General features: G+C 47.2%; 1 protein-coding gene across 2 annotated transcripts in view; it reads left to right on the forward strand.

The window, feature by feature from the left end:
• AATF (apoptosis antagonizing transcription factor) overlaps positions 1-14,591 on the forward strand; it is a 48,909-nt gene that overhangs the window by 9,054 nt on the left and 25,264 nt on the right. For both annotated transcript variants that reach the window (XM_084493573.1, XM_084493574.1), the window contains exons 5-8: positions 7,992-8,106; positions 8,382-8,586; positions 9,017-9,181; positions 9,927-10,010. In XM_084493573.1, coding sequence (XP_084349699.1) covers positions 7,992-8,106; positions 8,382-8,586; positions 9,017-9,181; positions 9,927-10,010 — 569 coding nt within the window. The remainder of the gene's footprint in view (positions 1-7,991; positions 8,107-8,381; positions 8,587-9,016; positions 9,182-9,926; positions 10,011-14,591) is intronic.

Genomic DNA, 14,591 nt, shown 5'->3' on the forward strand with positions numbered 1-14,591 from the left:
TTCTTCTGTGTTAGTTCTGTAATGTTTTGCTGAAAAGGGACTCGAAATAGAGATTTTGTTTGTTATCTGTCTGGTTTATCTGGTGTTTTTTTATGTTCTCAGTGTCTTTAATGGAGGACTTTTGCTCTATTCTGTTACTCCAATTCTCATCTTTTTAAAAATATATTTACACACACGGATGTATTCTCTACAGCATCCGTGGAAGTCATCTCCAAGAAGCTGACTAAGCATTGACTAACTTAGAATAAGATCAAGTCTGCTTTAGAGACTGGAGAGAGAGCCTGGTGCACGTCCTGTAGGAGAGGCTGTGTTTGACGGAACGTCCTCCTCCAGCTGTGCTGCGTGCTCTGGGGGGCTCGCCCTCTGCCCTGCTCCCCGTTGGATGTCATTTTCATGTCTAGTTGGAGACAGGGCATCGTGGGAAATGTGCTTTATCGATGTAGGCTTGGGATTTTTTGGAGAAGCTCGTGGGAATCAGCTGCCAATAATTTTGTCATAATTTTGTTGTAATCTCAATGGATTGCTTCTAACAGGGAGGTGCAGCCGTGTGGACATCTGGAGAGGATAACGCCGTAACACGGGGCAGGGTGGGTGTCACTGGGCTGTGGGGAGGAGCTGAGGCACACACAGATCACACACAGTTTCCAGAGGCACAGAGCAGTTACAGGATTAATTGGTGCTAGGCAAGATCATGGACTTAAATATATTCCTGCTTTGAAGATTTTACGGGGAGCCTGCACAAATGTGTGAGAGCAGAACTGGGTTTCAAGCCTGAGTGTAAATTATCATGATCAGATCTAGCCCACTTAAAACTGGTAGCTCATTTTAATTGAATTGTATTAGGCTAGACACTTTATGAATACAAAAGCATCGTGCTTGTCAATTCATGCAGGGCTGAATTTGATTTAAATGGATGTGGATGCAGGTGTCCCCAAATTTCACCTTTCCTCTCTGATCTAATGAAGAATCTATTCAGCTCTTTGTGGGACTGAGCCAAAGCCTGTTGACGTTAATGAAGACTTTACTCTCAAGTGAAATAAATGAATGAATCAGGCTATATATATATTTTTTTTTTACTTTCTGTTGTGATGATCCCATGCTCTGGAGAGCTCTTACATTCTGCATGTGTGCCAAGAAGGAAGAGGGAAGAGATACGAAGTGCCAAACTTTAGACAAAGGCACAAATTGCACTTGTAGGGCTCAGTCGGGCAGTGGGGGGTGAGGTGCTGTGCGTGGCAGTCCCAGTGCAGAATTTGGGCTGTGCGAGATACCAGGAAGGTATTTTATGGCCTGTCCTTGCTGCCTGTGAATCGCTCAGCAATTCTGTGTGGGAGGTAGCGGAGAAGCACAGGCTGTTTATTGAACACGGAGTTTGGGGCTTTTTTCAGAGGAAAAAACACTTGCCCTTCTCCACTGATTGTCAAGGCTGTTAGCCTGTGGTATTTCGTCTTTTTGAGCAGAATTTGTGTGCGCTTCCCTTGCACAGATGGGCTAAAATTGAAAGGCTCCCGTTTTATAGGTTATCTCCAGAGCCATATGTGTTGGGCACTGGGAGCGTGCGAGGTTTATTTTAAAGCTGTCTTAAATTCTCGTGCAAGAGCTGGTAGGAAGGTGTGTAGGTGTTGGCCTGAGACACCCGAACTCCAGACCATGGGATTACACACTTCAAGAACATCAAACGGGTTTGCCTACACTTGAGTTTCTCTAGATAATTAATAGCTAATTACATTGAGTTCAGCTAAATACTTGTGCATGTTGGTCTGTGTACTGCACAAACACGGTGCGGGGAAACAAAGGCTCGTGGAGCATCCAGACGAGCGTGTGCAAATGTCAGCTAACTCGAATTAATTGGCAATTGGTTGCCTTGAGATGGAACCTCACTGCTTGTCATGATAAATGTAATTAATGGCCTGGCGTTACGTGGGGAGGTCAGTCTGGATGGGCTAATGTTCCCTTCTGGCCGTGATATCTAGATAACTGAAATTTCACGTTTCCTCTTCCGTTCCCATTCTCGTGTGTGTTCTTGGGGACTCCTGCCTGGCAGAGACTGGGATGCGTGGTGTCAGCCTCTTTGCATTTACAGTAATGTAAAACATCAGTTCTTATAAATCTCATTTCTGCACGCCCCGTCCCTCCCTCCTTGGGCTGATAGCAAAAGATGACGGTTGAGGCGAGTCAGTAGAGCATGAACTTCGTGGAGGGGTTTCTGTCTCTGCTTTCTCAGCTCTCCCCCTCCCCCAGCCCCTGCTAATAAAATCCCTGAATACCAGCCCTTTTCTTCCATTGTAGCATCCAGTTATTTTCTTTACTTTTAGCAAACTCATCTGTGTCTGATCCTGTTGTTCTTACTGTCAAATGCAGTCAGATCGGAGTGAAAGGGAGCAATTGAGTACGTTCGGCAGCTCTGGGAGCCTGTGAAAGCGGTGTGCAGGATTGGCTCCTTTGTGCTGAAGGAATAAAATTTTCCCCTCTGCAGAAACTTTTGCATCATTTGCATTCCAATGGAAGCAGCAAATTGGGCCTTTGGTGTGGAGCAGGGCTTTTTATCGCAATCAGCAGCGAAGCCGGCCTTTTTCCTACCCTCAATTGATAAGAAGCCAGGAGCTCGGTGTTTTGGGAAGGGCGAAGGGAGAGGTACTCCCATTATTTCCCAAAACAACCTGGACAGATTTACAAGCGCTTTGTGCTCGGCTTCAGCTCAACTCGATGAGAAACGTACAGGTAGCGACGTCGCCTTGGAAAAAATCTGATAGCGCTCTGCAGCCACAGGAGCCAGCCTACGAATCCGTCTGGGCTGGCCTCGTAGCTCCTGTGTCTTAAGCCTCTGGGGCACCAAGACACACGAGGGTGCGAATCTGAAGACTGCCTGGTGGCAGCGACAATCCTGCTGGTCCGTGGTGTTCCTGGCAGTCGGTTCTGCGGTGGGAATACCAGCAGGGCCGTTGTCCAGAGCCCCGCGCTTGGGGTGCGGTACCTGCGGGAATCCCCCCGCCTCTCCCAGGCTCCCACCGCTGCTGTGCTGCTGGGAATACGGAGCCAGCTCCAAAAGTGCTACTGACAGACTTCAGAATTATGATACAGTGGAGCTCTGGTGTAATTCTTTGTTGGAGAAGTTAGAGGCCTAAAATGTTAAGGCTTATTGTTATTCTGAGTTGATAATCTCTGCCTTGCTTTAATAATTTTTCCTCATGCCTGGATAGCCTGCGAGTTGCACAATAATCACTCACACAGCTTTGTAATCAATGCCCAAAGTAATAGGATTCCGCTGGCCAACGGCAATTAATAAATTTGTGTCTTTTTTAAAACACTAGCAAGTCGGGCCTGAAATACGACTGACTGGCTTTCCTCATTTGCATATTTATTGCAGTGGAAAAATTCTTGCCGAATGATTGATGTTGAGCCTGCCTCTTGAATTCCAAACAGCACATTATTATGAAATGAAAAATGCCGGCCATACAGTTGATTAAAGTTGAAGACAGTGGAATCGGTGTTTTTTAAGATTGTGGGAGAATTAAAGGCATATTTTAATAGATGTTGACAAGAAGTGAACTAACAAAAGCAAAGCAAAGGATTTGCTTGAAAAGATTTAATCAAACGTGTTTCTTGGGGGATTAATTGCTGGGGATGACTAGTGCAAGTGGCTGGCTTGTGGATTTGAATGAGAAGTATTGTTCTCAGGCCAGCGTATCGAGTGCCGTTCTGACCTGGAGTTTAACTCCTGTCCCCCGGTCGTCTGCAAGCAGGGAGAATTTCCCCTCTTCATCTGAGCGTCGGGATAAATACGTGTGCCCGATAACGACGCTTCTCGTTACGTGCAGCTGTTAAAATAAAGCGGGTTGCCTTCGCCTCCCTGTTTACGTCTGCACAACGCGGCTGCGTGCCGGCACCGTGCCCGCGGGAAGGGGGAACTCCCTGGTCAAGCCTTGGTCCAGCTCTTCATCTGGTCTGAGGAGGTCTGTGGAAAACTAAAAGCTCGTGTGCCGACAGTATTCCTGTGGTGCCAGGTCCTCGGATTTAATCGAGGGGAAAAAGTCGTGAATTGCCAGCTTTGGTCGGGCTCTGAATTTCTGCTGTGTCCTGTGCTCCACGCTGCTCTGTGGGGGGATGGCCCAGCAGGGCCCAGTGCCCTGTACTGGTGTGCAGGGACAGGAGGCACAGTGAGCAGTGCCTGGTTCTTCAGTGTGGCGGTGGTGTCATTACCAAATTCAGTGTTTCCCACCCTTCCCTTTGGGTCGGGGAGGGTAAACCTCAAAAAAAAGCAACGTTTCTCTGGCTCGGTGCTCTCCTTTACCCATGAGCTTCCAAATGCTGCTCGTTCCCAGCTGCCTTTCCCAGCACTTCTCCTCCTGCGCTCAGCAGAGCGAAACCCCGGGAGTTTTGCCCCAAATTTCAGGATTGCATCCCTGAGTGCCGCACTCTGCACCCCCAACCCTGACCGTCCAAGCGTGCTGGGTGGAGGCACGCAGCCAGGCAGGGAGGAGCTTGCCTGGCAGAGCACTTTTGGGAATCCCACTGGTGGGCTCTCCGTGAATACCTTGGAAAACGTGCCCTCGAGGCACCCACCTGCTTTTTTCCACCGACTCGAAGTGTCTCAGCGTGAGGCCGCTCCCCGCTGCTCCCCGCCAGCTGCTTGGCGAGATGCACCGAGACCCCGTTTTTAGAGGTCACGGAAAGGAGCGCCGGGATTTTTCTGCCCAGGAAGCTGCCTTGCTGTTGAAGGGCTGGATTTACAGCCACGGGGGGGGGTCCAGAGGCCATCACAGTCACAATTCCCCACCGCTGGGGTTTTGGCAGCAGCGTAGGTGCCCTCCGTGTGTGGTGGGGCCGGGTCCCTGCAGCCAGCCCAGTACCAGGGGGGTGCCAGCAGCAGAGCGGGGTTGTCTGTAAGCACTGGCATTGACAGAATTGATTTTTGTGGGTTGAGAGCAGCAGGACAGATTTCATCTCTGGTGGGTCTCCTGACACTTTGATACATGGCACCGCTGTCCCTGAACGGAGCGAAATACTCCAGGGCTACTCTCTGGCTGGGTGAGGGGATGTATAAAATGAGAACGTATGAGGGAGTATTAAGAGAAAGGCACACTTTGATTTACTGATACCGGCTCCCAGCTTTCGTGCTGGATTGATATGCTGTCTGCTGGATCTGGAACAACTTTTTCACTCCTCTACACAAAACGAAGGGGCTCCCGTGGACTCTTCAAAGTGACTCCTCCAAGTGAGCGTCTTGCCGCAGCGGCTCTGGAAGTTGCAGCCAAGCCCCGCGTGCTGTGCTGGGGGAGCAGCCTGCAGGGGGATCCGCTCAGCATCCCTGCTCCTTGCCCAAAAAAAAGGACGGGTGGGGAAGGTGTGAGTTGTGCCGAGGCGCTGTGGGCTTTGTTCTGTCAGCGGAGCAGGAGGCAGAGGCCTGGTGGCTGCCGTAACGCGCCGGTGTGCTCGGCAGCTCCGTGTTTGTGACTTTTCTGTTTAATTGTCTGTTTCAGATGAGGAGCAGCGTTAAAAGAAATTATGTGCTGGGGGGAGGAGGAGAGCAGGAGGGTTAGTGCCTGGCTTTCCTTCAAGATGACAGCGTGCAGCCATGGAACGGTTCGCTCTGACGCTGCCTTCGTTCACAAGAGGGTTCGGGCTTCTCCCCAGCGCAGGCGGTGTAAAAGCAGACGAGGGCATTAGAGGGAAGCGAAGGCGAGGAGGTGGGGAAGCAAAGAGTCCCTCCAGGAATTAACTGTGAGATGGGGAGGGCTGGGCTGGGGGGGAGGAAGGCAGGGAGGGTGACACTTGGCTTCGACGTTGGGTTTCCAGCACACTTAAGCACCCAACAGTAACAGCAACGCCATCCGGTAACGCTGTTAAATACCCAAGAACTGAAAGCAGGAAATTACCCAGCTGTAAGAGGCTCATGATGAAGCCACTGTCTGCAATAATTAGCCCTCCCACCTGGTTAGACACATGGCCATTGTCTTCCCTGCCCTCTCCATCCCCTTCACTCCAAATAAAATTGCTTCCCATCCCCGCTTCTCTTGGGGTCCGTATCTCAGAGCCTGGGGGAGCTTGAGCCTGTCTTTATTCCTTGCCTGCTCGCCGTGGCCCTGATATACCCCAGAAGAGCTGGAGTGCTACTCCAGTTGTAATTGACAGGATCAAAGCCGCCTGGGGTGCATTAGCACTGCTGCTGGAGGGTAGGCAGCGGGTAGAAAATAAACAGTTTGGGAAGCTCTGGGGACATTTAGCTGTGGCGCAGGCGGTCGGAAAGGTTTTGCTGCTGTAAGCTGTGCAGTCAGGGTGGGGTGGGGGCACTTCTCTCTGCAAATGCTGCTTTAGCTCAGCCACGTACAACAAATGCAGCTTTAAGGGCTTTTGTCTGTCTCGTGGAATTGTTTGGTGCTGGCACGCGGCTGTTGTACAAGTACAGCAAACCCGATCTGTTAATGGGTTACAGGAAGAGCTGTCGGGACGTATCTGTAAGGAACCGCGGGCCGGGGGAGGCTGAGTCCAGCTGCTGATCTGCAACAAAAATCTGAGAGCGTCTCCTCCTTGACAGTCCTGTTACGGAGGCCAGGCTGTGATTTATCTGAGGACAGTGACAAGTAGGCAATATCACAGTGGTAACACGAGGGAGATTGAGACCTCCGAATGTCTGCGCTGATTTCTTCTTGCACCGTGTGTTTGTAGCTGATGAAGATTTGCTGTTCGTTCTGCCCATGATCTCTGTGTCCTCCGGGAAAACAAAACCAAAAAAAAAGCAAAAATCAAGTGGTGCAAAGTTCCCTCCATCCCGTTATGCCGGCTACAAAGCAAGAAGCAGCTCTGGGAGCTGAGCAGAACAGCCCCATTGGCTTCACGTCAGCGTAGGAACTGGCAGAGGAGCTGCTGGGAAGCTCCGGGGTGCGTCCCCCCAGCCTGCAGGGCTCCTCCTGGGCAACGTACAGAGAGGTGGTGCAGGCCTGGACAAACACTTGTTTTAGATCAGCATTCTGCAGGGAGGCTTGTTGGTTGCCACAAAAGATCTATTTTTGCAGAACAGATGCTGCAGCGGTGTGCAGGTAACCCTTCCCGACAGCTCGCTGCGTGTCCACGGAGAACATGAGATCACTGAACAGAGATTGTTTGCTCTGCACCTACACAGACACAGGAAAATTGCCAGATATGTTGGGTAGGCAACATCAGAACTACCGTCAGGATTTGTGGCCTGTGTTTCTGCTTTTCTGATCAGAATCCTCACATCAAACTTGCCAGGCCATTGTTTAATTTTGCCTCGTAGATCAGATCTTGCTACATTTAATTTTACTTACAATCTAATTTTTATACCTCCTGCGTGGCGAGCACAGCGGCATAGAAACCAGCAATAGTCACAGCCCTGCAGGAGTTCATTTTTTCTTCTTGCTCTCCCTCCTTCTGCTCCCTATACCATGCGCATTACGTACAAGAAAGAAAGGGGAGAGGTCAAGCCTAGATGGGACGTGTGTATACACATTTTCCCTTGTGCTGCGTCATAATATTTGACCGGAGCTGGCATCTATCACAAAACACAGGACAGAAAAGAGTTAGTCAGCAAAAAGGTTGTCGTGTGTGTGTTGTGAAACCCTTCTGCACGCATTTCTGTGTTTCTTCAATGTGTTAATCCTTTAGGCTCTGCAGGCTGAATGTTTGTCAATGAAACATTAGATCAGTGTACTCCCGCTGTGCAGCCAGGCAGAAGTTCAGAAGGCAGTTCCCCCTCCCTCCCTCCCTCCCTCCCTCCCTCCCTCCCTCCCTCCCTCCCTCCCTCCCTCCCTTTTTCCCTCCTTTTCCAGAAAAGAAGTGCTCTTTCTTAGTGTGGTGTTGTTTGACATTAACAGTTATAAATCAGCTTAAAGTCAAATTCACAGCTACTTAGAGAAAAACATTCAGTTTTATGCACAATAGCTGCGGCAGAAATTCAGATTTGAGATGAAGCTAGGTCTTCACCAAAAGCAAGGATCTGTGGAAAATCCTTGCTTGTGTCTCTTGCTCTGCAGGTTGTAGAGCTGTGGAGGCGCTGCTGCGGGTTCTGGTGGACATTCAGGATGAGCTCCTTTATCAGTACCCAGGCACGAGGCACCTGGTAGATGGAAAACAATCCAAACATGAGAGGTGAGTACAAAATGAGATGAGACCTTTCTGAATCCTTTGCTGTCCAGCTAAGCAGGAAAATGCACAACTTTGTTGGGTGACAGGCACGCTGGACACATGACCATTTACATTCCCTAGCCTGTTTTGTAACCTCTGACAGTGGAGAAGGGGTTACACCGTGCTTCCTTCCCACAATTATTACCACGGAGTGGAATGAGCATGGGTTGTAGTGGAGGGGCTGTTAAGGATTCACACGTTGCTTTACGCAGGGTGTTTAGTCTGTGTTTTTCTTCTAGCGATGACGAAATTCCCAGCAGTAGCGATGAAGAGCAAGTGGTGGAAGCTCAGGAGAAGAGGAGGCGCCTCCCCAAGCGAAAGCTGACGATGGAGGACTACCCAGACTTCCTCGCCAAGCGGTACGCTGACTTCAGGACGTACCGGAACAGCGTCCTGCAGAAGTGGCACGAGAAGACCAAGCTGGCGTCTGGCAAAATGGGCAAGGCAAGGCTCTGCGTGTGCTGACGTGCTTGCTGTTAGCAGAGGGCTGTGGCACAGCAGTCAAGGAACTGGTAGGGGTTTCTGTGGCCCTCCTCCTCCACAAAGTGTATACTTTAATACAATGGGTAATTATTTCACCCTAATGTCCCGGGTCTCCTAGCGTCTGTGAGTTAGTATTAATCATCGAGAAGTTCATCTGAACCAGAACAGCAAAAGCATTTTATTAAGCCAGGCCTCGGATTGCCTCAGGTTGGGAAGGGAAGGAGAGAGAGAAACAAATAAAAAAAATCCTAGCAAAAATCCTGCAACAAAGCCCAAACCCCCTCCTCCTGGAATGCTCTCTGCTTATCCACTGACATGGAAAGATAGAGGAACACTGCTGCCTTGAGGAAAAGCTTTCTGCATTATCTGACACTAGTTAATGTTGTTGCAGGGTTTCGGTGCCTTTGAGCGTTCAATCTTGACTCAGATTGATCATATTATGATGGACAAAGAGAGATTGCTACGGCGGACACAGACCAAGCGATCAGTGTATAAAGTGCTGGGAAAGAAGGAGCAGGAATCTCCTCCGGTCCCTGAATCTCTGCCTGAAAATTCGGTAAGGGTGTTTTGTTTATGTAACCCATCCTGGGGAAGCAGTGAAACTCTGCAAAACAATTAGCTCGAGCCTTTAGCAGGTAATATCCCTGTTTGGGAGAGATTTATGGAGGACCTATCTGAGTGTTGATTCGTGTAATGTAATGGCTAACAAAAAGATGTAGACATTTCAATTCCATTTTTATGGCGTTTGCATTATCTCCTGTGCCAGCTCCTGACAGGGGAAAACAATGTTTGGGCTGTGATTGTGCTGTAGGAACTGATGGTCACTAAATCAGCTTCTTGAGGCAGCAACTGCAAAACTTTGTTTTTACTCTGGAGTTTAGAGTCTTTAACCCAGAAAATCATACTGCATGTAACCTACGGAGTATGGTAGTGGTAAGTCTGTTATTAATTTAGTATTTAAGAATGAATAAATACTCAATTCCGAGAGATCATGTAGAGTTACTGCACTTGCAAGATATATTTTTGCCATTACATTAAAAATATCTGTAGTATTTTGCCAGAAAGACTTTGTATAGTCCTATTTATTTCCCAGTAAAGGTATCATAAATCTGTTTTGACATTGGCAGCGTTTCTGCCTTGCCTTTAAATGTATTCCTAGTCCTTAAAAGCTTGTTATGATGGGAGCTTTTCTCCAGTTTTTCGGATCTTCAAGTGTTTACAAGCTGCCACACATGAACTCATCAGAGTTGGGGACAGAAACATGCACGTGCGAGCCTTCAGTATTTCCTTTGTGCTTCTAGGAAGTCCTTCCCCAGACTGATTCCAACAGGCACCTGAAGGACATAGATGAGGAAATCTTTGATGATGATGACTTCTACCACCAGGTAAGTGGCAGTAAATCCGTGGTGGTGTTATGGCTCCACTTTTTAACATTTACCAAACCGAGGCAGTCAGTTCTGTGGTCTGCATTTCTCTGATCAGTCATCTATTGTAACATCTGAAGTCTCTGGAGATTCCCCCAAGGATTTCACTCTCCACTTTCAGTGTAGGGCTGTGGGAGCTCAAACTGGTGTTGTGGACGTAAACTGACTGCCATTACTGGAACTGCTGTGCTCAAGTCAGGGCTGCAGGAGAAGGCCTGTGTCTGTAGTTCTCACTGGTGAGCATTGCTACGCAAGAAAAAAAATCACTGAATTCTCCAAAGGTGACCGTGTTGCTGTGGGTAGAGTCCAGTTATGAAAAATGATTCGAGTAGATTCTCAAAAGCACCTCAGTTACTCTCATCTCGACCTAAATCATCTCATCTACCTACAGGATGAAAAAAACTGCGGGGCTTCTATAGCACTTCTCTTGGAGTTGTGCCAGGTTGGATTGGGGCCAGCTATTCTTTTTATTTGCAGAATTCTTAGAAATGAGCAATCTGCACCAAGCGTGTGGAGGCTGAAGCTTAGGGAAACCTTGTGTTTGTAATTTATTTAATAAATGACAGTGCCAGCTTTATAAAATACTGAAACTGCCATATGTTGAGGAGTATGATTCACTGTAAGTCGTACTCCAGTGCATGAAAAACTAGTTTTGCTCTGATGATCTACAGAACATTTTAACTTCAGGACTAAACAAATACAATTATATCATTAGAAAGGCAGAAATTTCTGATCTGAATAGTTATTAAAGTGGCTAGCAAAGTGTTCAGGCGGTGGAAAAGAGCTGTTGCCATGTGGCTGTGCTCTGATAACTGATCTGCCCAGGAACATGCAAATACTTTCAAAATTTGGGATTTCATGTTCAGAGCCAGGACTAAAGAGGACAAAATGACACGTTAAGTTGGTGATTCTTGTCTGTGTTTTATGGGTAGGAATTACAAGGAAATTCAATGCAGCCTTTTTTTCCCCCTCCAAGAAAGTTTTCAGCACGCTTCCAACTACTGCTGTTGCTGAAGTGTGAGAACATTTTGCAGTAGACTTCAACTAGCCTAGAATGAGGGCAATTCTAAAAACCTGTTGAGTGTTTCATGATTGTGAGGGACCTGCTCGGGGCAGACTGCCTCAGGGCCAGGAGGGTGTTCCACGCTCGCTGTTCTCCACCCCTCTGCACTTATTGTAAAACAGCTCTGCCAGTGTCGCGTTTCACAGGTGAGTGAAGATGTTGGGTTCATCTGCATGGGCTTTAAAATGGAGATTGGCGAGTGTGTGGTGTTGGCAGCAGGGGTTGAAGAGCCCCAGTTTGTTATGCAGAGGGATAACACTGACCTAGAATGTGGGGGCCAAGTGGACCTGAAGCCCAGCTTTGAGGTTCAAGTGGACTATAAGAACACAGAACTAATTAAGGAAGTGTAATAAAACAGTGAAGTGGTCAAGGAGAAGTAGCTGCGATTGGCGGTCCTTGGACCTGTGCTTATTGGCCACGCAATGTTAAATTTTTTAAAGAAAATAGCAATAGATGAATGGTCCATCTTCCTTTTTAATAACTTTAACTTCGATAAATCCTCACTTCAGAATTATGACTAGTCACAGCTTAGCTTTTCCCCTCACTGGTTAATTGGGGTGCTGGGGTTAATCTAAATTAAAACTTAAACTAATAGAGGTCATTGAGGGAAGAGAATCACCTGAGTAAAACAAATGGGTCTGCCAGGCACAACTGTGTCTTGGCCATTTCCCAAGAGGGAAGTGGCAGCAAATTGGAGTTGTTTCAGCATTCGGGAGAGGTGAAGGATGGGTGACACCGGTTTAATGTACGGCACCCCCGGAAACATTCCAGATTGCATTCCTTGCTGTACCAACTGCTGCCTCCCGCACGCGCCGAATAGGAGCAGGACCAGCCAACAACATCTGGCAGCACAGCAAGGAATGGGTGCAACTTTCGAAACCCCATAGACTCTAAATATGGTGCTTAGCCTGGTGGAGGCTTTAATCACTTACTACACTTTGGCAGCGGGCTACGACAGCTTATCCTAGCCTCGTACATCACGCACAGACATCTGCTGAGCTGCGAGGCAGCTACACATTCATTTTCCTTTCTTGCCTTTTTTTTTTTTTTTCCCGTCCCTCCCTCCCTCCCTTCCACCCTTCTCCTCTCCTCCCGTCCCCAATATGCTTCCTGGGAGAGATGATCTGTAAAGATTACTGCTTCATTGTGTGCAAGTAATTGTGGGGATGCCAGCCCCTTGACAGACACCGCGCAGCACCTGTTCCACTGACCTGGTTAATTTCTTCTGTTGAGTGGGATTTGGCAGAGATTGGAGCTGAAGCCAATTCAGTGATAAGGCTAAAGAAAATGGCTGTATGTTTTCTGTCACCTCCCAATTAAATTGGTTTCATAAAGTGCTTTCCTTTATTTGTCAGGGTGGTAAGCTGAAGCTGAACATTGCATTCAGAGAGGGTAGAGTGCATTACAATGGAGCGCTGACAATACGGAGAATGTGTTTTCTTTCAGATGGGTCATAACTGTGCAGTGCTTTTGTGTGCGCGGCTGTGTGTGCATGCATGTGTGTACACGTACAAATAAAATGTAGAAAGGGAACTCGGTTTTCAGGAGCAATCAGCAGCAACGGCTCTGATTGCTGGAGCTGAGGTGCTCAGAAACTGACCTCTGCATAACACTTATTGCAAAGACTGTGTCCCTTTCAGTGGGTGCTTTTTTCTTTGTATTTAAATTTAGGTACAGACTTTTTTAGTATTGCTTTCATTTTTCTGAAAAACGCTTTATGATCATTTATTTTGATTATTATTTAGTATCAAATAGTATGATTTATTAAAAACTTGGATAAGAAGGACATGAGACACCAACTTTCTGTATATTTCAGCGTGAAATTAAGTAATTAAAAATGAACGAGTTCTGATAAGTGTGCACAAATTAATTAAAGTAGCTCTGCTGTTGTGTTATAGATTATAATCCAGAGCTCTTTAATGAGAGGAAAGCCGAATTTCTTGACTTGGTCTGGTATTTGCTGGAATTCACCATGTGGGGCTGGTGGAATTTTACAGTGATCCAGGATTCAACTCTGCTCTCACTGCTCATCCCACTTCACCTTTCCCCACGTTCCTCACTTGTTTTAGAAGCAGTTACAAGTGTTCTTGTGGTGGCCTGTGTTGAAAGGTAATACATGGCCAAACTGAATGCTGCAAGTGCAACGTTTTTATTTAGGTTGCACTGGATGAGCGTGGTTAAGTTGTTCCAAAAAGATCCTCATTAGTGACAGCAGTGAGAGGCTAGACCCCATTTCTTCTAAACTCTCGTGCATACATGGTCTTCAGGAAGAAAAAAGGCTAAATTTTCAGAAGTCACATTTATGTAGAATTCATTACAGCTGATATTGCAGCATTAAGACTTAAAATTCCAGCCTGCTACCCGAGAGCTGCTGGTCTGCCATGCTACAGTGGAGATTTTATTATTAGTTTGAAATACTCTAGTAAAGGAGAGTGGAAATTGGTTTATTTCCAACAGGAATTAGGTTAGTGCTCATGTGCTAAGCGTTCCGCCGGTCGCAGCTCTTCCCAGAAAAAAAGTTCATCACCGATGGCAGCAGGTGTGCCTGCAGAGAATTAGGAATCTGCATAATCCTTGCTCCCTCTGCTCTCCTGCTCCCTCCTCCCCTGGTTTTGTTGTATGTCCCTGCTTTTTATAACGCCATCAGTCACGTTTGCGATCACCACAACTTCCAGAAGCTAAGCAGAGCTGCAGGGGATGGGGAATTGGAGTCTTCCAAGTCTTCTGTCTGGGATTTGCTCCCAGGCTAGGTGAGCTTATGTAGTGAGAAGTCGTGCTCCACTCCTTGTTTATACCATAATTATTTAGGAAGAGAGTTGATGTTGTAGAAAACTGATTTGAGGCCTTGTAACTTCATTGTTGTTCCTTGTAGGGTGGCACTGCATGTGCCTGCCCACTTCTCACACTCTGGGTGAAAGATAGGGTGTTTCAAAGTGAGGAGGAGATCTTGCTAATGTTCTTTTTCCCAATTTAGCCTTCAGAATTCCTCCTTTCATCTGCGTGACCACAAAATGCATTTCTGACTCTCTTGTTAAGATACTTGTAGCTCAATTTGTTTCTCTGCTGGGCTGTACATCTTCCCAAGTCACAGCTTTTTAACATTCTTTACATCCTTGAGTCCCAACCAAGAGTAGGCCTATAGCAGTTCCTGGGCACATAGTGTGTTTTCCTCTCTCAGGTATTTGATAATGCCATAAACAAGTAATTACTAATCTAGTGAACTATTAAAAGTCGATCCTGGTGAAGAATAGAGAGAAGACTGGCTTTCTGACAAGCTGGTTTACCTTAATTAAACTGGTGAGTGATTAATATGGACAGCTGATCTTGTGTCTTTAATTAGATGCATTTAGAGTTTTGTGTGAGTAAGAGATGTCTCGAACCATCCCACAGGTTAATGGCAATACAATACTCTTATCACAGGCATGTATCTTTCAAATGGCTGGGTAGATGGTTAATAACACGTTTTAAAGCTTGATTTG

This window comes from Aythya ferina (genome assembly GCF_964211825.1).
Source record: "Aythya ferina genome assembly, chromosome: 19".
In the NCBI taxonomy this organism is placed as follows: domain Eukaryota; kingdom Metazoa; phylum Chordata; class Aves; order Anseriformes; family Anatidae; genus Aythya; species Aythya ferina.